The sequence below is a fragment of the Micromesistius poutassou genome (assembly GCF_964030765.1).
Source record: "Micromesistius poutassou genome assembly, chromosome: 3".
NCBI classification, from domain to species: Eukaryota; Metazoa; Chordata; class Actinopteri; order Gadiformes; family Gadidae; genus Micromesistius; species Micromesistius poutassou.
In genome coordinates this window covers 10,087,606-10,107,485 of record NC_140273.1, presented here as the reverse complement: position 1 = coordinate 10,107,485, position 19,880 = coordinate 10,087,606, and the positions used below count along the sequence as shown (strand labels likewise).

The 19,880-nt window shown below is 45.2% G+C and overlaps 2 protein-coding genes across 2 annotated transcripts; one reads left to right on the top strand and one right to left on the bottom strand.

Annotated features, from left to right (window-relative positions):
* Positions 1–1,724: 1,724 nt before the first annotated feature.
* cygb2 (cytoglobin 2) lies at positions 1,725–10,501 on the bottom strand (the record flags this gene model as incomplete). Its single annotated transcript, XM_084465430.1, has 4 exons — positions 1,725–1,889; positions 2,227–2,458; positions 9,903–10,218; positions 10,486–10,501. 4 exons carry the CDS (start codon positions 10,499–10,501, stop codon positions 1,725–1,727), a joined length of 729 nt encoding a protein of 242 aa, XP_084321556.1.
* Positions 10,502–13,723: 3,222 nt separating this feature from the next.
* On the top strand, positions 13,724–19,026 carry LOC311340729 (uncharacterized protein). Its single transcript, XM_084465604.1, has 7 exons — positions 13,724–13,828; positions 14,766–14,882; positions 15,686–15,827; positions 16,144–16,243; positions 16,606–16,726; positions 16,920–17,129; positions 17,725–19,026. Exons 1-7 carry the CDS (start codon positions 13,780–13,782, stop codon positions 17,850–17,852), a joined length of 867 nt encoding a protein of 288 aa, XP_084321730.1. The 5' UTR covers positions 13,724–13,779; the 3' UTR covers positions 17,853–19,026.
* The last annotated feature ends 854 nt before the right edge of the window (positions 19,027–19,880 follow it).

Here is a 19,880-nt window from a genome sequence, read left to right as displayed (position 1 = left end):
TACCAGGTGGTGAACGAGAGACACATGGACGTCACTACGACTGCAGCGACCGGGTGATATGGATCTAATGTCCATCCTAAACACATTTCCTGCGGGTCTTTGGGGATGGACCAGGAAGAGCAGTGGAGCACTAAGCACCATGGCTACCAGATATCACAGATGTGGCTGCCCTTTGAAGGGAGCTTTGTTTAGGTTGAAATGAAGGTAAAGTGATGTATATATCACGTTTTCTGCCTTATGCATTCTACATAATAGTATGTAGAATGCGGTATGTTTAAGGATGACTTTTTAGCCTTGGGGTGACCTTTTATGGCGTATTAAGTGTACCAGATTAATTTGTGGATAACGAATGTGTGCCATTAGTTGTGGAGCCTCCTGGAAATAAGGTGCAGACGTATCTATGCTGTTGGCAATTGTGTACTGTAAATAGATCCTAACTCTATAGTGTAGGCTTTAATTAGTCTCCAATTACATCACTTAACTTGTGTTTTTGCTCCAGCTAGTTTTACACACAAGAAGATACGGTAAATTTAGCCAAGTGAGTAATTTAAAATAAGATTAGTTGATGCACAAAGTAAAGTTTGGTATCATGGGCTGATATGCACCAAAAAAATAATGCTCAGTTCATTAACAATAAGAGGCACCTACAGAAAGGTAATATTGAAACATGTTATGGATCTTTGATTTTGTTAGATGTTGCTGTGGCTTCAGATTAGAAGAGGTACTGCAAAAAGCTTTTCATTCATTGCGTCTCTGTGATGGAGATTTAAAGAGGTAAACCGACCGACAGTCCGATAAATATTAGTATAGTAAAGGTCCGATGCAACAGTTTAAGTGTAAGTGTGTCTGTCTGTGTGTATGTGGTGTGGTGGCTCTTTGCATTCCCTGCTCTGACATATTCCATCACACGGATACACACACACACAGAAGCGTGCACACACACACTGACACACACACACACAAGTTTGTGCGCAGACACCTACACACTCACTCTCTCTCACACACACACACACACACACACACACACACACATACACACATTGTATGCTCGATTCAAGTGTCCGTGGAAAGACAGCCATTGGGTAGAATAAACTGAATGTAATGCATGTTTTGTGGAGAGGCTTAAGACAAAGCGAAGCAGCCCTCTCTCAGTGTCGAAGTGCCTAACAAAGGCCAGAGGAGTTAGGAACACTTGCCCAATAGACACATCTATACATACAACACCTCGGTAGAGGTAAACAAGACGTTAAGCGCACACTACCCATCGATGGAGAGATTGGGAAGTGTGTGGGGGGGGGGGGTGTCCCTAAACATAGGTTCACTAGTAGGTTTACACTAGTAGGTTTACTCTAGTAAAACATGAAGAGACTCTATTAACAGTCTGCAGCTGCATGGTCACATTACCTGGCCATTAAAAACAAATGACATACTGATCCCATCCCATTCTAATGCTCCTTCAAATTACAATGCCCCCCCCCCAAACACACACAGAAACACACTTTGTTTTTCATATATAACATTGGAAAAATCCATCGATACCTGTTACACTTTAGACCCAGACCCTCTACCAACCCCCCCCACTCCCATGCACCCCCATTCTCGTTCACCAAGGCATCCTTCTATAACATAACATAACATAACATATCTTCTTTCCCCTATATAACTCGTAATTTCTCCCCCAAGACACCACACACAGCTCCCCTCCCCCCCTCCCCCTCGCCCACTCAGACGGCGGAGCTGGACACCTGGACCCAGCCCACCTCAGTGTAGGCGCCCGTCACGTGCCAGTAGAGCGCCCCCATCAGCTTGCTCCAGACCTCCTGCACCTCGGTGGGGAAGAACTCAGGAAAGTCCTCTGAAAGCACCTCCAACATCACCCCACTCAGGATCTGCACGGGAGGGAGGGGGACGGAGGGAGAGAGAGACAGAGAAAGGATGGGTCAAGGGAGAGAGTGAGAGAGGAGGGGGGAGAGAGGGAGAGGGAGAGGGAGGGATGAAGAGAGAGATAAATAGAAGCAATTGAGAAAGAAAGATAGAGGAAGGTTGCAGAGAGAGAGAGACACACACACACATAGCGACAGAGAGGGGGGAGGATAGAGAGAGGGGGGAGGTTAGAAATGTCTCTTCAAGGGTAGCAGTACTAAAGCTATTAAAGTTATTCCACAAACTACCCGTGTGTGTCATCCATACACGGGCGCTATGCATTACAGCTGTGAAAGTCCTCACCTTGAAGTACATGGGCTCCACCTTGTGTTTGAGGGCATGGGCCTTGCCTACCAGACCCAGCACAGCGGACACCTTCTCTGGGTCGTGGAGGTTCTCCACCACAGTGTTGATGGCGTTCATCACCCTGCGTGCGTGGTGCCTCAGCTGGGAGCTCCTCTCCATCTCCTCCGGGTCCTCCATGTCCTGGAACTGGCTGAAGTACTGCTTGGCCGACGGGAAGTTCACAAAGAACCTGGGGGGAAACGGAGGAGAGAGAGAACAGGTGCTTTCAGGTCCCATTGGTGCTTCGTAGTTTCATAAGCGTTTTGAATCCGGATGCAAAGTGGAAGTCACATTGAGTCTAGACTGACCAGAGCTAGGTTCTTGGCTAGACCAAATAGCTTGTTTGCAAAAGGGAAGAAATGAAGCCGAAAACTGAGTAATGATGAAAGAGGTTCATAAAAGAGAAGGTCACAGATAGAAAAACAATGGAAAAGGGCATTTAATAAACAATAACAACAATAAAGTGATTTTCTGGTGGAGTAGGAGCTGCAAGCGTTATAGCGATGTCTGTCTGTCAAAAACAGCGTTAAACACAGGGACAAACATGTGAAGTAAGCGTGAGGTGCGGTCAGGTACCGGCTCTCAACTTTGTGGGGGGCCCTCTCTGGGATTTTGTGCCCCCCCCCACCAACACATCTCTCAGTCCCTTTCTTTACACAGGACCTCTACATGGTGAGGCAGAGCCCAACAGAGACCCGGAGAGGCTGAGCCCATTAGGAACCTGGAGAGGCTGAGCCCATTAGGACCCTGCATCAGGTCGAGGCTGAGCCAATTAGAAACCTGGAGGGGCTGAGCTAATTAGAAACCTGGAGGGAGGCGAGGCAGAGAATCGTCTCGAAACAAAGAGGAACTCCTGGCTGCGGTCTGATGAGCACTCAAGCTCCATGGAGACACCCTCCGTTGGGGAGATGAATGTCCCGAGGCTATGGAGCCATTGTGTTTCACATTTCTCGCAGTAGACGTTGCTCCTTTCCCCGGTCGCCTTATGGGACCGGCAGGCTGCCGCAAGCTCTGGAGAGTCGAGCCAATGGCAAGGCTTTAAATAACCAGGAGCCAATTAAGACCCTTGTCGCTGGTTTCCTTTTATATGATAATACTCCACTCAAATGTTTACGTTTCCTCTCTTTCTCTAGCTCTCACTGTCTATCCGCTCTCTCTCTCTAGCTCTCACTCGCTCTACCTTTCTCACTCTTTAACTTGCGTTCTCTCCTCTCCCTCCCTTCTACCCTCTTGACTCTCTCACGCTCTCCTCTCTCCCTCCCCCCTCGCTCTCTCCCCTCTAGCTCCATCTCCCTCTCAACTATCCTCACTCCCCCCCCCTCTCTTTCTCCACTCTCCCTCCCCCCTTGCTCTCTCCCTCCCCCTCCCTCTTGACTGACGGCGGAACCAAAAGACATCCCTTGGCGCCATGGCTACAACGAGGGGTGATTGGCAGGCTGGGGAAACGGTGAAGTAGTGCTGATGAGAAGACAACAGATAAGATTGTTAAGTCTCGTTGAGTGTAATTGGAGGCAGGTGTTCTATAGACCTCGATGAGCGAACAGCACTTTTCTTATCAGGGCTGATTTTCTGCTGAGCACGTCGTGAGCCAAGTCTCAGAGGCCGGGCAGGGAAGAGAGAGTGTGAGATTGGAAAGGGAACAAACAAAACAAGGTTAGGTTATTAAACGGTTTCCTGTGAGGTGAGGCGAGAACTGAAGGCCACAAACGGCAAACTGAATAACTGGGACTTTAAGTGTTCCATTCTTATATCAGATATGGAAAAATGCACATTACTTACGGTAATAAGAAATAAACCTTGATTTTTGGTTTGGCAATTTATTAGGCAATTCAATATTTTTGTTGATCAATATGTTTGTCAAGGTCAATATGTAAATTGTAACCCCAACATCGTCCTCTATCTTATTGGTTGTTTCACAGTTAAATGTTTAAACCAACGATTTAGAATTATCTGCATCACCATGTTCATTCAGACTGTATATATCTGTATAAATATCATATAGCCTGCAACAATGACTAATGTGCACATTCAAACTGAAAAACATAATTTTGGCAGCTGATGATTTCAAGGACCGGCAAAGGAAATTCTCAACTGTAAATAGTATAATCGAGAAATCAAAGAATGTGATGATGTGTTTTGGCTAGTAGACAAAATTGTATGTGTATAGTGGGTATATTGAGTTCACGTTTTGTTCTCCATATTTTGCAGCCATGCTGAAGTGTACGTGTAGAGATGTGATAAGGTATACAGGGTGAACAGCACGGCTGCTTGATTTACCTTTGATTTAATTAATGCGCTTCGAGTTTTCTAGTGACATCAACAAAACCAAAACATGAAACTGTTGCTGGGCATCAATTATGGATGGTAGGTCCAACAGATAAAACATTAATATTTTTTTCATTTTAGTTGAGAGGCTTCACACTGCTTTAGTTTTGTGAAAATATTACCAGCAATAACACACCAGGTCCGAATAGACTGATTTCTATTTATTTATTATTAATCATACACTGCAATGTGCAAAGCTTTGTTACTTCCCTTCCTAGCTTTCATGTGAGAGCATTTCCCGGACCTTATGAATGGCCCACTGAATTCTGACTATGAGGACAGGACAATAACACTGTGAATGATGACTCTGACGTCTGTGGAACTCTAACCACTGTTTACATGGACTGAGATCTCAACTATTTTCTTCTGCTACCTCCAGGGTAAATGTAAGCAGAGAGAAAGAGAGAGAGAGAGAGAGAGGGGAGAAGTGAGTCGTTGTGTGGTACGATGCGTCAGTTTGATGGTCTTGTTTTGTTTGAGAGCTTTAGCGAGGTATGTCCGGGTGCTCCCATCAACTTCATTAACAGAAGTGTAGTGTATGCAGGCTTGGACAATATAAAAAGTTTCCATAGTAGTTTGACACAAGTCATGGGAGAAATAGCTTGCAGCCATTATGTTCACGAACAAAATGACACAGCACCTTTTGTTCAAAAAATGTTTTGAAAGAAAAACACACAAAGAAGAAAATTGGCCACGTTCTCACAGACCTCCCTATGGATGATTGCCTATTTACACAGACAGAGAACGAGAAGTCAAACCCATCCCTGAAGCGGGGCAAGAGCTGCCGTCAGGATGGAGGGGTTCCAGAGGTGCTGAAGTATGTTCCAGTTGACAGCATCGTACTGGACTTCATCAACCCAGCCTATGATGCCAGAGAACCACTGGACCAGCGGAACCTTGTCAACATCATCCGGATCCCAAAGCCTGGTGAGTTAACCAGGACTGACCACTATAGAGGGAATTTAGCAGCTCAGCTCCTACCAAAACTTTTAAGAGGAGGATTCTCCACCGCCGTCAGCCTGTGCCGGACGCCTGGTTGTGCCGGATGCCCCAGAGAGGCCTCAGTGAGAAGTGAGTGAACGCCATGTGGGTCCCGGCTATGAGAGGGAACATCAAAGGAACAGCGGACAGGTAACCTCCCAGCAATCATGTCCTTTGTGGATTTCAAGACTGCCTTTGGTACATCAATAATTATAACCCACCGAGGCAAATTCATCTGCTTTCTGAGGCCATATGGCATTCCCGAGAAGCTAGTTCAAGCACTCAGCAGGTCATAGTAGCACACTTGCGCCAAGGTCAACCCCCTGATGGCGAAACAGACACCATCGACTTCCTGGGGCTCGTGGGCCACAGCCAGTTCCCTCCTAACTTCATCTCTTCAAATCTTGTCCTCTGGGAACCCACGCTAATAGTGCCATACAAGGGGCCTGGAGGATAACGTATGTGGACATGCTGGAGAAGGACACCAGAAGTGCGCATCTGGCATGCTGGACCAGGATGTGAAGGGAGGTGGATCTGAAAGGCGTGGCCCTGGTGATTCTATTAAATTCAATTGTATTTTATTTGTAAATGAATAACCGGTACAGTCTCAAAGGGCTTAACAGGCCATATATTTATGATGATGAACTATACGCCGATTTTACAGATAAAAACATCCACATTGATACCACAGGTAGACTTCCACACATAAACACATAGAGAGAGACACACACACATACTCACACTCATTTGGATCCTCCAGGGTGAGTTTGAGGTGCCCTGGGCTTGCTAGCTTGCTACGCTAAATTCACCATTCCTCAGATCCTTTGGACACAGCAGGTGAGCTCAGGTCCCGTCTTGCCAGAAGCAACACAAGCCTGTTCTGTGATTGCTCTGCCGCTCTCTCTCTCTCTCGCTCGACCCTTTTGCAGGAAGAATAACAAATGGTTATACTAGCTGGTGGGTTGAGTAGATAAGCATGAAAGTTAGCCGCATCGCTTTGAAGAGAGCGAGAAGAGGGGCTTTGCTTTTCCTCCTGACAAAAAGGTCACTCAGTCAATTTTCCCTCACATGGAGTTTGCCTCTTCTTAATGCTTTGATAAACAATGAATCCACTGTGGCGGATGGTCAGGACCCGATGAATAAAAGGCTCAAAGGCCATATCACCAGACAAGGAGAACAATTTTTTCTTTTCTTCTCAGCTTTTGTGTGTCCAGCATAGTGTCTACCATTGTATGATAGTCTCACAAAGAGAGAACAGAATGTCTGAATAATATCAATATTTACGTAGAGCAATACTTCAATGGGAATACCGGCGTGATTTTGGAACCCCCCCTCCCCTTGTCAAATGTTTGCCTATTTTGCGCAAGGGTGTAGCCTACAGGTGTTTGTATAGCGCACACTGACTTTTCAACGGCTGCTGGACAAAAAACACATTACTTACATTCCTAATCAAGATGACGGTACGAATGAGTGTAGGCAACACAATGTTATCCCGTTTGCACATCTGACACCACGCCGCCACCACCACCACAGAGGCATTCTGGGATTCCTTTTTCTTCACCATGTGATGCACGAACCCCGCAGACTGAGAACATGGAACAAGTACAGACACCTGTCCCTGCATTTAAATGAACTCATCAAAGCTAAGGAGGAGCCATTAGTGGGGCCTGTTAATCACTTTCTGATTGGCCTGTGAGGGGTCTGCCCCCCCCAGCAGAATAGACTTGACCAACCTTGATCCATCTTCAGTGGCGGTTGAAGAACAGCGTCTGCATTAGACGCTTGTGTGGCCGCATACTGATTGCTTGTTTAGACCCCCGTTCCGCAGCCTTTTCGTTCAGAATACTTGGGCAGTGTTCAGTCTCATCCTGGTATAATCCAAGTATTAGTATTTAAGGCCAGAGGCGGAGGGAGAGCTATGGCCTTTTATGCGACCAATCAGTCCCTCCTCCGATCCACGTGTCCTCCTCGTGTACTGGAATCCCACCAAAAGGGCACAATGCCTCAAAGGTTAGCCATGCGTTCAGACTTCTTATCACATTTGTAATAAACGGCTTCATGCATGTACCACAGTATTCTGCTGCAGGGGCTCTCAATCTTGATTGGTGCAATTGCATTTGAACGCATTGGCGACATCAGCCCTGAGTATTTGACACAGCTCTTCTGTTCTACTCTGTCCATTCATCCGAGCAAACGGACACGCATGGAGATTTAGATCAAGTGTTCACTTGGTGAATGTAATGCGCCAGGATTGGAGAGGCAGAAAGCCAGCCATGCAAGGCTCTTGCCTATGGGGTGAGATTAGGTAACTTATAGACACACACACAGACACACACACACACACACACACACATACACACACACACACACCAGTCTAATTTAGTATAGGTACACACACCAGAATTGACATCGGTCCATCTCTTCTCAGCATGTGTCTTCACCCTGTGCCTTTAATATAATTTAAAATTAATAAAGAAATTGTAATACGGTATATTTCTGTCTTCTGTTATGTTCTGTGTTTTTTTGGGCAGTACTATGAACAGCAGGAGACAACCTTTAACTTTGGGTGCGTTGTGTTCTGGTTCTTTCTGTTGATTTCATTATTTAAATTTCCCTGTTCATTCTAAACTCCTAACCGTCCTGAAACCTCTTCTGTCTCACTTCTCAATAATTCATATTTTTTCCCCTCTGGGGATTTTTTCCCTTGCCTTGTTTCATGTCCCACAAGGTTGAAGGGTTTGGTCCAACCTCATTTGATGACTGGCCAAAGTGAAACCAATGTCAAAACACAGAGTGCAGAAGAGATGTTCCTCTGTGGGTTTTAACATTTGTACCTCTCCTGATCATCACAGTGACACTGATTTCAGAATTCCTTTTGTCCATGACAAAAGAAACACATGGTATAGCTACTTTTTCTGAAGAGAAAGGTAAAAACTAAAAAAAAAAACTTAAAGTGAGGGAAAACAAGTGTGACCTAATAGATCCGGAAAATTAAAGAGGAGAGGGGGTTCAGCAGGGAAGATGAGAGAGAGAACAGAGAGGAGACAGTGAGTGAGACGTGGAAGGACCAAAGCTTGTTGCCGTCATCAACAGATAGGAGCCAATACACACACACACACATGGACACGCACCCATATGCACATACAGACATCCACCCACAGGGACACACATACACACACAAATATGGACACAATGCTTACTTACACATTCACCTGCATCGATGGAGAAATTCACTTGGGGAAGTACACACGCACACACACATGCGTGTGCATGCTCACCACTTGTAAACAAAGCTGCACACACTAAGCTTACTTACACATGCATGCATGCACATCCAAAACACACACACACACACGCACAAATGGATGCACGCATATGGGTGCATAACAATGCCCTCTTTGGATTCTTTCCATCACAGGTTCTCATACCCTGGGACAGAGATCCCCTGCTCTCACTCATTCCAGTCGCCGTAGCTAAGACACACGGCCCATTTTAACAAGGCCAGTCTTCCCACTTAAACTGTCATGTGTGGGGGGGACCACAGATATGCGACGTCAAGAATGTCCCCAAAGGTCCACAATCAAAGTCAATAAAATACACTGTAAATACAAATAATGCATTTGTTATGGTAGGCTTAAGCACAATAAAACTATAATTCAAATGTTTATCAGCATCACTGCAGGATTCATCTTCGGTATATTTGCGTCCAAACTATGCATGGATGAGGAAACAAACGCTTTTTTACTAACAGGTTTTCGACATTTCTACAGGTTTAATTGCATGCCTGTGTGTCATACCATCATATCAGACTGTTCTGTCTGTTCTATTTGAAAGCACACCCCGTGCGGAGTAAAGCAACTCTAACCCAGTTGTGCAGCTTTATAATAAAAACAGGACTTTTTGCAGGCTGCTGCAAGGCTTCGTTATAATTAGCTAGGGTATATTAGATAGGATCTTGTTAGCACCAGAAAATATCCAATCTTCAACACAATTTGCATATTTATATTTCCATCGATTTAATGACTCGATAGAAATATGCAAATATGTTAAACAGTTCAAGCCATATTTAGTAGCCTGTTCAGAACCCATCTCGAGGCGGTGAGCCTGTGCCAGCCTCAGCCAAGAGGATATTAAATGATGACCTCGATGTTCCACTGGCACGATACGCACTAACACTACAGTGACATCCCGGCGGAACACCTACTGCTTTACATCTGACCACGGCCGAGGCATGAGACTCATCGAGACGAGAGAGAGACGGACTACGTCGCCCGCGCGAACGACCAAATAAACACCACCGCGAGGATTCGAGCGCGCTGCCTTCTCACCTTATCAGCACAGACACGCCCACGTCCTCGCAGTTCTCGTACACGCGCCCCCACGTGTCCTGGATGATCCCCCGCTCCGCGTCGGACAGCGGCTCCGCGCGCTCCGGCCGGTCGTCCTCCTCGTGCTCCATCTCGCCCGCTCTGCGCACTCCCAGCAGCGGTGGAGGAGGCGGCGACGGTGGCGGCGAGTCCCTGCGACGACTCCGAGACATCCTCCCGGTGCGCAGCAGCTCCGAAGCACCCAGCAGGGTGCGGGGGAGGTAGGGAGCGAGGGAGGGGGGGAGGGAGATGGAGAGCTGAGACCCCACGGCGGGAGCTTGGCGGGAGATGAGGGGAGAGAGAGTGGGATAGAGAGAGAGAGAGACAGGAGAGGACAGGAGTGGATTCCAGGAGGAGGCAACCGGTGGTGCACAGCCTCCCAAAACGCTTCCACCAAAGAAATGTTTACAATAAAAAGGTGTCCCCCACCTTCCCACCCTCCAAGCAACTACCCCTTCCTCCTCCTCCTCCTCCTCTTCTTATCCTCCTCTCCTCTGTGACCCGCTCTTCCTTCTGGTGTCTTGTCTCCGTGACTCTGTCCAACTCTCAACGTCACACATGCTCCCGTGAACACATCTGCAGAACTTCACTCCTCCACTTTTATGCTTTCTTCTCCTCCTCCTCCTCCTCTTCCTCCTCCTCGTTCTCCTCCTGGCTTTGTCGTGGCTTTTCCTTTACTTTCTCCCTCTTTCATCCAGTCTTCTTCTCCTCCTTCTCCTCCTCTTGCTGTAAAGGAGAGAGTCTGCTCCCCGCGCTCTGCCAGGGGAAGAGTGATGGGAGGACCTGATGGAGTGAGAGTGAGAGAGAGAAGGAGGGAGAGAGAGAGAGATACAGGGAAAGAGCGAGAGAGAGAATGAATGAAGAGGAGAGGGAGACAGAGAGAGAGAGAATGAGGGAGGGAGAGTATGCAGGGGGGGTGCTTGGGTTGAAGATCCCAGCCGACACTAATTGTTTTGCTCCCAGCACATAGAGACAGTATCTTTACAAAACCTACTCCCCTTTCTTTCCCTCTGTCTCTTGTTCTCTCTCTTTCTTTATCTTTCTCTCATTTTGTTCTCTCTTCATCTCTTTCTTTATCTTTCTCTATCTTTTTTCTCTCTTTCTCTCTTTCTTTCTCCCTTCTATCTCCTCTCTCTCTGTTTCTCTCTCTCTCTCTGTCTCTCTCTCTCTCTCTGACTCTCTTCCAAATATATATTTTTGTAAGGCTGCAGGTGTCGTGGTCAAAGTACATGGACAAAGCAAGGAGAGGTGCATGCTGTGTTTGTGTGTCTGTGTTTAGGTTTATGTGTGAGTGTGTGTGTGTGGGGGGAGCGTGTGTGCATGTGTGTATATGTGTGTTTGGAGCTTTAGCTTATTATTTCTCATCTTTTGACATACATCTTGTCATGTGTATGAATTGGAGAAAAAGGGGGGTTTGAAAAGAGAGAGAAGGACATTGCAAACAGGAGGTGTGCAGACTTTGACACCAATGCAATGCATTGTTTACCGTTGATTCCTGACCTTCCCATAACGTCAGCAGCACAGGTCAAGTCTAATTGATGTAATTAGCACATTTTCCACGCCAGAGACTTCACAAGCCCGTTCCCTCAAAAAGGACGCCCAACCCTCCTGGTTATTCTGTCAATTACATGAACAAACTATTCTGCCAACCATCAGAGGCTTGGCAACCTTGGCAACAATAAACAAACAAAAAGAAATGCAGATCGACCGAAAGCTCCAAAAACTTGTTGGGATCAGGTCAGCCGTGGTCGGTGCAGAAACCAACCCCCCTCAGCAGAGAGTCACGAGATGGTGCAGTAGAGAGAGATAGGAGCGTGGCAGGTCAGGGTTCCATCTTCATGCAATCTGCAATCCAAGGTGTCGAGGGGATGAGACTGAGAGAGGGGCGGGGGGGAATAAATAAGGAAAAAAAACATGTTTAACATTCGACTGGCGACGATGGGCTGAGTGACTGAAGCCATCGGTTAAACTGTCACATTATGGGTGACAATAGAGAGACGTCGGAGGCCCAATGACAGCTCCATTATGCCTGCTGCATGCAAGCCAAATAGAAGCTCCCAGATTGAAACGGGGAAAAAATTAAGCAGAAAAATAAGCTGTAACAGTGGTTCATGCTTTTTTTTTGTCCACATAATTTTTCGCTGTCCCCAAATGCGAAAGAGGTGTCACTCTTTGCTGCTCTTCAAGATTAAATTAGATAACTCGGTCAGATATGTCACTTCTGATAAAACAGACTTATCTCCAATCTGGAGACTTGACATTCTTTACTTTTTTTGTGGCGATGAAGAAATCGTGTATAGCTTTGGGAGAGAGATCGTGTGGCATTTGGGGCAGGGAATAAAAGTAGAAACATAGGAGGGGGAAAACCCCAATGATCTCATATCTACTCTATCTATAATATCTCATCAAATGTGATGAACTGGTGATTGAATCAGAGAGGTGGATCTTTGCTTGCCCAGTGTTAACCACAATAACCCTGACAGGGTGAAAATACAGCAAAACCTCTTGTACTAAATCTTGTACTAGATCTCGCACTAATCGGTGGACATAATATCAAAAACAATGTTACACCTGGGAATTCCTGTTGGCCAACTGGTCAGTGTTCTCTTTGAAATAGAGAATATAATCTTCTATGTTCCTTAACTGCCCGGGTAACAGCCCCTCATCAGTAGCGCAACATGACGATGAAGACAATGTGTAGATGGGTGGTACCGCCTGCTTCAGGCTGCTGGTTAACTAGGTCAAAGGAACCAGAACAAATCCACACATCTACAGCGGTAAACATTGTCGCTTTACACAGTCAAAGATACATTTAGGATCTCTCTCAAACAACTCTGATTGTAATCTCTGGTGTGTTTTTACTGAGAAGAGTGTGGGTTGAAGTGTGTTCTGTAAGTGAAATTAGTTCTCTGGAGCAATGAACACGGGTCACTGGTGACAGAGGGATATGGAGAGGAGAAGAGAGGGAGCGAGAGATGGAAAGAGAGCGATTGAGAGAGAAAGAGGAGGGACAGGGAGAGAAAGACAGAGAGATAAAGGGAAAGGGAGGGGAAGACAGAGCCTGACAGAGAGAGAGAGAGAGAGAGAGAGAGAGAGAGAGAGAGAGAGAGAGGGAGAGAGAGAGGGAGAGAGGGAGCGAGAGAGAGAGAGAGAGCCGGAGGACCTGAGAGAAAGAGAAAGGTTATAGCGAGAGAAAAGAGAGAGGCGAGAGAGAAAGAAAGGGGAGTCAGACAATGATTAGAGAGGCTGAGATGGCAGACCTCGGCCCTATGAACAGCCTGCGGTCAGCCTCATCTTGTCACCATGCAGGAGATTGCATGCTCACTCTCCGGAAAATAGGCCTACCCATATCTCAACACAGATTAACCAGCACCATCAAATTATTGCCTTTTTTATGGTCATTTGGTTTATTCAAAGCAGTGTTTTGGGTTACTGTGGACAAACAGTAAATACATTTATTTTTCATAACATAATATTTTTTATTAAATAGTAGAAGTTGTACTAGTAGTAGCAGTAGACGTAGTAGTACCATTATTATAGAATAAGTACTGTTTAATACTGGCTATGTTCCTGACTCCTCATATACATTACATATAATCTTTGGCATAACTGTTCATCAATAATATATACTTAAAGATAGCACAGTCCTCTGTCTCCCCCATGTGGCCGTTTAGAGTTACCGCAATACAATACAACGCTAACGTCTGCAGGCTACTCGTCAGTACGGAACGTGTACTGGTGATTTTACGTCTACAGTGACGTGAAGTTTACGTACCCGCTCCCGGAAGTACTCGTAATCGGCTCCCTACTCTGCTCGTAATCATTGGCCCATGGATACATGATAACAAGATACGTGGAACGTGTGATGGAAATAGCGATCGGCAACGGTAATAGTTGGGTACTACACACTGATCAAAATCTATATTGATTGTTTTCAACCTGTGTGTTCCACGGCAGACTTAAAACACACCCTCCATAATGTCATGGAGGCATCCACACAGGTTTAATTGTGTGTAAACACACACACACACACACACACACACACACACACACACACACACACACACGATTCGATTATGGAACACGCAATACCACCAAAAAACACAATAACCTTATTTCAAGCATGAATGGCGGGTTGTTTTGGGTTCTTTTGAGCCACTGTCTTGCAAGGATTGGATGCAGGTTATATGGTTATTGGGCTAACTTTTTCATTCGCTAGGACTTCCCCTGAAGCCCTGCATACACCGGGACAAATACAGGAAATAACCAGGTGCTTTGTAAGAGCAGATACAATCACAAACTCTACGCCGGTTTTATAATTGCACGTTCAAAGGCAGAGGAGCTTAAGGAAACGTAGTTACTCAGTAATAGCTATAGCTCAGTAATATATATATAATATCAGTTATGATATTTACGTGATATTCTATTAGATTGTAGTCCATTCTACACTGTTATGATGTGTTTCATTATATTATGCAATTTTTACGTGGTCCATTCTATTTATTTATATTATTTTCCAGTCTAATATAACGTCTTCAAATGACGATGTAGTCTGCAGTGTTATTCTATTTGATTGTGGTCTATTCCATGTTTTAGTCCATTATATTCAGTTTTTTTTTGTTGTTGTCGTGCATTCTATTCTATTCTGTGTCATTATTGTATAGTGTAGGTCATTATATTCTTCTCTGTGTCATTTTTTTATGGTAAAGTGGGTTCTAGTGTTTTCTGTGTCATTCTCTTATCTTGTAGTGCGTTTAATTGTATTCTGTATCATCATTTTATAGTGATGGTTTGTGCGGTCTGTTCTATTGGTTGTCTGCTCAGGGTTCTCATTGGCCACCCCCCCACGGAAGCGCCAGGTGCGGTTCTCGGCTCGTCATGACATTATCCTGCTGCGGGAGGTGATTGCCCAGAATCCCTTCAGCTCCAAAGAATCAAGCGGTGAGGTGGCACATCGTCTGTTGCTCCTTTGATGGAAACCCGCCGATAGCCTCATAACTCAAGACAAGCTAAACTGTGAACGGGGTGTTTCGCTTTATTTTGCCTCATATTTGTAAACTTTTCCCAGTGGGTAGAGGAGCTCAAGTATCTGTAAACCAATCTTTTTAGAACAAAATAAATGGTTTTAATTTCAAATCAACACCGTATAGACTTGCCAATGTAGAAATACATTTATAGAAATCCCCTTCTGAATAGAGTTTCTCATCTGAAAACATCTAAAAACAGAAGAACAAACATGCGTAGCTCCACCCCCTTCAGTGTTTGTTTCCCAGGCTCTGTGCCATCCCCTGAGACATTCTGCTCGGAACAAACGCATAGTAGTACTGCTGGATCCGAGATTAACATGAAACAAACATTGCTGTTCTTAATGGATATATAGAGCCTCTTCACTTCCCTTTCAAAAACGTACTATAAGCCCTGGATATTATTAATGGTCCCACTATCAGTTTGTTATATTTCTTAGAAAAGCCATATTAAAGCATTATTAAAGCATTAAGCATTATTTAAAAAATTAATAATGCGATAGAAGTTATGATGAAGAGCACGAAGGAAGACGGTGTGAGGAGCACTGTGGCTTTCGAAAAGCAGCACTAGGTGTCACCACTTAAACGTGTGTGTGTGTGCGTGTGTGTGTGCGTGTGTGTGTGCGTGTGCGTGTGCGTGTGCGTGTGCGTGTGTGTGTGTGTGTGTGTGTGTGTGTGTGTGTGTGTGTGTGGGGGGGGGGGGGGGGGGGGGCCCTGCAGTCAGGCTTTGGGCCCGCATTGCGGAGATCATTACAGCCTCGATGCAGGATGAGTACTTTGAAGTGGATGCACGGCGCTGCCGCGAGAGAACCCTGCTGCTGCTGGACTACTACAAGAAACAGGACTTCTTCAGACTGCGCAGGTGAGTGCAAGCACCCATGATAGGGAAACCAAACCTCTAAACAACTTACGGCAGATGAAAAGGGTTGTAGCGGGTTACATAGTAGGGCTATGGATTGAGCCTGGTCCAATTCTTCACAAAGAATGCAAAACGTTTAAAAACGTAGGATCAGATGTAATGATGGACTCCAATGGCCCTTTATGTAGTTGTGACTGCCAGTGTTAGGTTACCATGTAACCCAAACCCCCCCGCAACTCAGATTGTAGCGGGAGGAGATAGTGCTGACCTGAACAGTTGGTTGTTTATGTCTAAATTGTCTGCATGTGCCTTTCTTCAGGAGTGGAACGGACGCTCTGTATGCCGAGAAAGAGGACCTGCTCCACGAAGTGATGGACTTGGAAGGTGGGAAGAGCAGCCGAAAGACCCCTAGAGTCCAGGTGAGAGTCTGCGATGTCAGCCACTGAATCCATGGCTATCATTTTCAACCACCACCGCAACAAAAATAGCATCTATTATATCCGGGGGAAATACATCTCTGCCAACAGAAGAATGAATTCAAGGATGCTTTCTGATGCTGCATTCCAAGCACATCATGGCATGATGTTTTAAAAAGGTTTTAAAATCAGATTAACTATATTTATATTCACTTGGATACCATTAAAACTTGCAAGTTAGTGTTCAGTCAACTGATTTGAGTTTTCAGATTGTGTCCCCATGAACTAGTCTTGGGGTACTACAAGAACCCCCGTTTGACAACATGAAAATAAGCGTAATTTACATCTTTTCATATCCTTGACAGGAGGCGAGTGAGTTGGTCAGGAAAGCAGCACTGGAAGACGTGTTTCTACCAGAACAGGACAAACCAGACATCAACGCCCTCGGCATAATAGCAAGCCTAGAGGATGCTACCCAACCTAGTTGTAAGCAGCCACGCATTGGCTGAATGAACCTCAAATGCGTCCACATCATCCTCACTGCACTTTACTTTAACATTAACTAACGACATCAAAACATCAACACAATACAATTGAATACTCTATAGCTGAACCGCTGATCAACAGCTTCTTGCGACTTGCTAATCGATTACTCCTTCCCATCCCCTCCTCTGCCCAGCACCTGCAGTGTCCCCCAGAGCAGACTCGGAGGGGGACGACCCGGCTGAGGAGCCTGGGCCAGTACACAGCTCCAGGCATTCCTACCAGTGCTGCTGCCACCACAGCTTCTCAGAGGCCCTCCGGTTCCTGGAGAAACGCACAGAGGCGGAGCATCATATCAGGGAGGAGGAGCTGGCTCTGAGGAGGGAGGAGCTGGAGATTCAGAGGAGTGAGAGTCTTTGCGTTTCATATTTTTCCCTCACGTTGACCTAGCACCAGACGAGTTAGAGTGGGAATTGACACACATGTCCAATATTGGAGTTGTAGATATAATTCAAATAGGCATATGATCTTATTATTTATTTAATCTATTTCCAGCTACCACACATTGTACCACACATTGTACCACTCTTTTGCATGTGTGACCTGACCGAGGTCACCGTTGTAGTCATTGATCAGTGTACGATTTTTAAGCCTGTTTGATATTTGCTGACTGGGCCTCAATATCAGCCAGTAAGACATGATGTATGCAATAGCATGTGTTTAGCCTAGAGAGGTTGTCATCTATACACAAATCTATCTACAACTGGTATTGGTTGTCGGATTTACTGTAAGTCCTCTTGCAGCTCAAACTTTTTTGGTGACCAAAGGCATGCCGATACAAAGAGGATGATGTTGGTGATTTCAACACCATTAAAGACCATCCGAATAGGAATTATATTTGCATTAATCGGTCACACCCTGGAGCAATGGCGGCCACAATAAGCAAACGTCATCTTATTCCTCTTGTAACTAGAGTGCGGCAATGACTGGTACTCCCGCAGGTAAGATCAGCCTGGAGCGAGAGCGTCTTGAGGAGGAGAGGAAGGAGAGGGAGCGGAGGTTCCGGCTGGAGAGCCAAGAGAGGCAGGTGATCCTGGACCTCCTCAAGGAGAAGATCCTGAAAGGCTGAAGGGGGGGAAGAGAAACCCCAGACGAACTCCACAAGACATGGTGGTCTCTGCGTCAAGGAGCACGATGGCAGCGCAGCCCCGCCACGCACGCCATGGACCCTCAACGCTATGAGGACGAGCATGGATTGGAAGCGGGGATTGATGGGCCCTAGCAGGCCAGCAGAGACCTCTAGTAGATTAACCAAGGAGCTCGGAGGAGGAACGCATACACACGCACACACCCACAACAACAAGGCTGTCACAACTGCCTTCGTCGACCGTTGTCTATACAAGGCTTGTTGTGTGTGTGTGTGTGTGTGTGTGTGTGTGTGTGTGTGTGTGTGTGTGTGTGTGTGCAGGCGTGTAAGGACAGGGTGCTGCCATCACGTGATGTTTGCTGATGACAGGCAAACCCGATTTAATGAGGGGCTGTCAAAAAATTTCACCCTTTTTTATATTATGTATTGCTGCAATTACTGTGACGTTATCTTGATAACAGAACGGACCCGAGCAGGGAGCTTCTAGGAGGAGCATGCAGCCGAGTGCAGCTGAACAGGTTTTGTGTACTGTGTATACCTGAAGTCAATGTGCTTTTGTTACATTAGAAGAGTAATAGGTGTGGAGAAACATTGTTGTGCTTACTTTTCAGAAGAGCAGTCTGACACGTGGGCACCGATAAAAGGTGGTTTGTGATCAAAGTTTGTGATTTCATAGTTTTGATTAATAGTAGTATAATAGTAGTAGTTTGATTAATAGTTACCCAAGGGTATACATGGCTAGGCTAATACTTGCTGTATGTTGAATATGTTGTGTAAAATAAAGATGGTAAATTGCTGAAAGTGCTAGGTTCTGACCTTAAGGAGAACACAACCCCATGCATGACCCTGCCTTAAAAAAGAAATGCTTTTGGTTTGTATTCGTTTTACGGGTTGGGCTGCTGACTCTCCAGTAAACGCCCTTCAGTTCAGTTTCAATAAGCGGAGGACAGTTGTGTTGCATCCCAGGTGTAAAACCAATGGACAATTGTCTGTTGGGGTCTGGTTCTCCTTAAAGATCAGCTTTCACTGCTAGGTCCAGCAGTGGGATCAATAACCTTTTTTAACTAAATTTGACGAAATGCTTCGGTCTTAGAGAAAAACCTTTTGGGGGAATATTTGAAGATTTTTAAACAAACAAATTAATTAATAAATTATACTTTTATATGTAAACTGATAAATTTTCTTGGAATTTACTATTTTGTCTACCAAGGTGAGGGTCGTGATGGCAGCGATCATGGGGTGCACACACGCCCTCTCTCAAGTCACACAAAGATACTTACATTACTGGTTTAGAAAGAATATTAACCAAGTTGACTAATATACCGGTACAGACAGTTAGGCGCCAATACATACTACTCCGTCAAGCAGTAACTGGAATGTAGGAACTGATAGGCTTATCTTTCCGTCATACATCTCAGTGGGCACTCCATCTGCAGGGCAGATTTTGAATGGCTTGTAATGGCTCATCACACTCCCACCTGGTAATAAAATAGGGGCTCTTTAAATGGATCTACACTGGTCCACCGGATGATACCTGAGCACTCCCATACCTTCTTGCCAGCTCATTGTTTTATCCTTTCGAATCATCTTGCACTATCTTGAGAATGTACTTTGTCCAATAATCGTATGAGAATATACAAGAATTGTGTACTATAAAATGTATGGCTATACCGGAAACAATTATATTATATATTTCATAAATATGATCATATCTAGCCAAAATACTACTACAGCTAGACTTAGACTTAGAGTAGAGTTTCTAAAGTCACATCTTAACTTACTGCTGGGCCTACGACTTCTAGTAATAATACACGTCATGATATAAGTAAATAATAGGCTATAATAATTAATTATGTTTAACCGACAACGTCAGTTACAGTCAGCAAACAATGCCGATTAAATGCCATGTGTTGTGTCCTGATTAACCTTTTTTGTTTGAATACTTTAATTAATGAAAACACCTTATTTGGTTAAACTTATTTGTTGTTATTTATTTCAGAAGAACACTCT

Coding starts and splice junctions, on each gene's coding strand:
- LOC311340729 (XM_084465604.1), top strand. CDS start 13,780: ATGATAACAAGATACGTGGAACGTGTGATGGAAATAGCGATCGGCAAC. Junction 15,828..16,143: donor GACTTCTTCAGACTGCGCAG/GTGAGTGCAAGC, acceptor GCCTTTCTTCAG/GAGTGGAACGGACGCTCTGT. Junction 17,130..17,724: donor GGAGCTGGAGATTCAGAGGA/GTGAGAGTCTTT, acceptor GTACTCCCGCAG/GTAAGATCAGCCTGGAGCGA.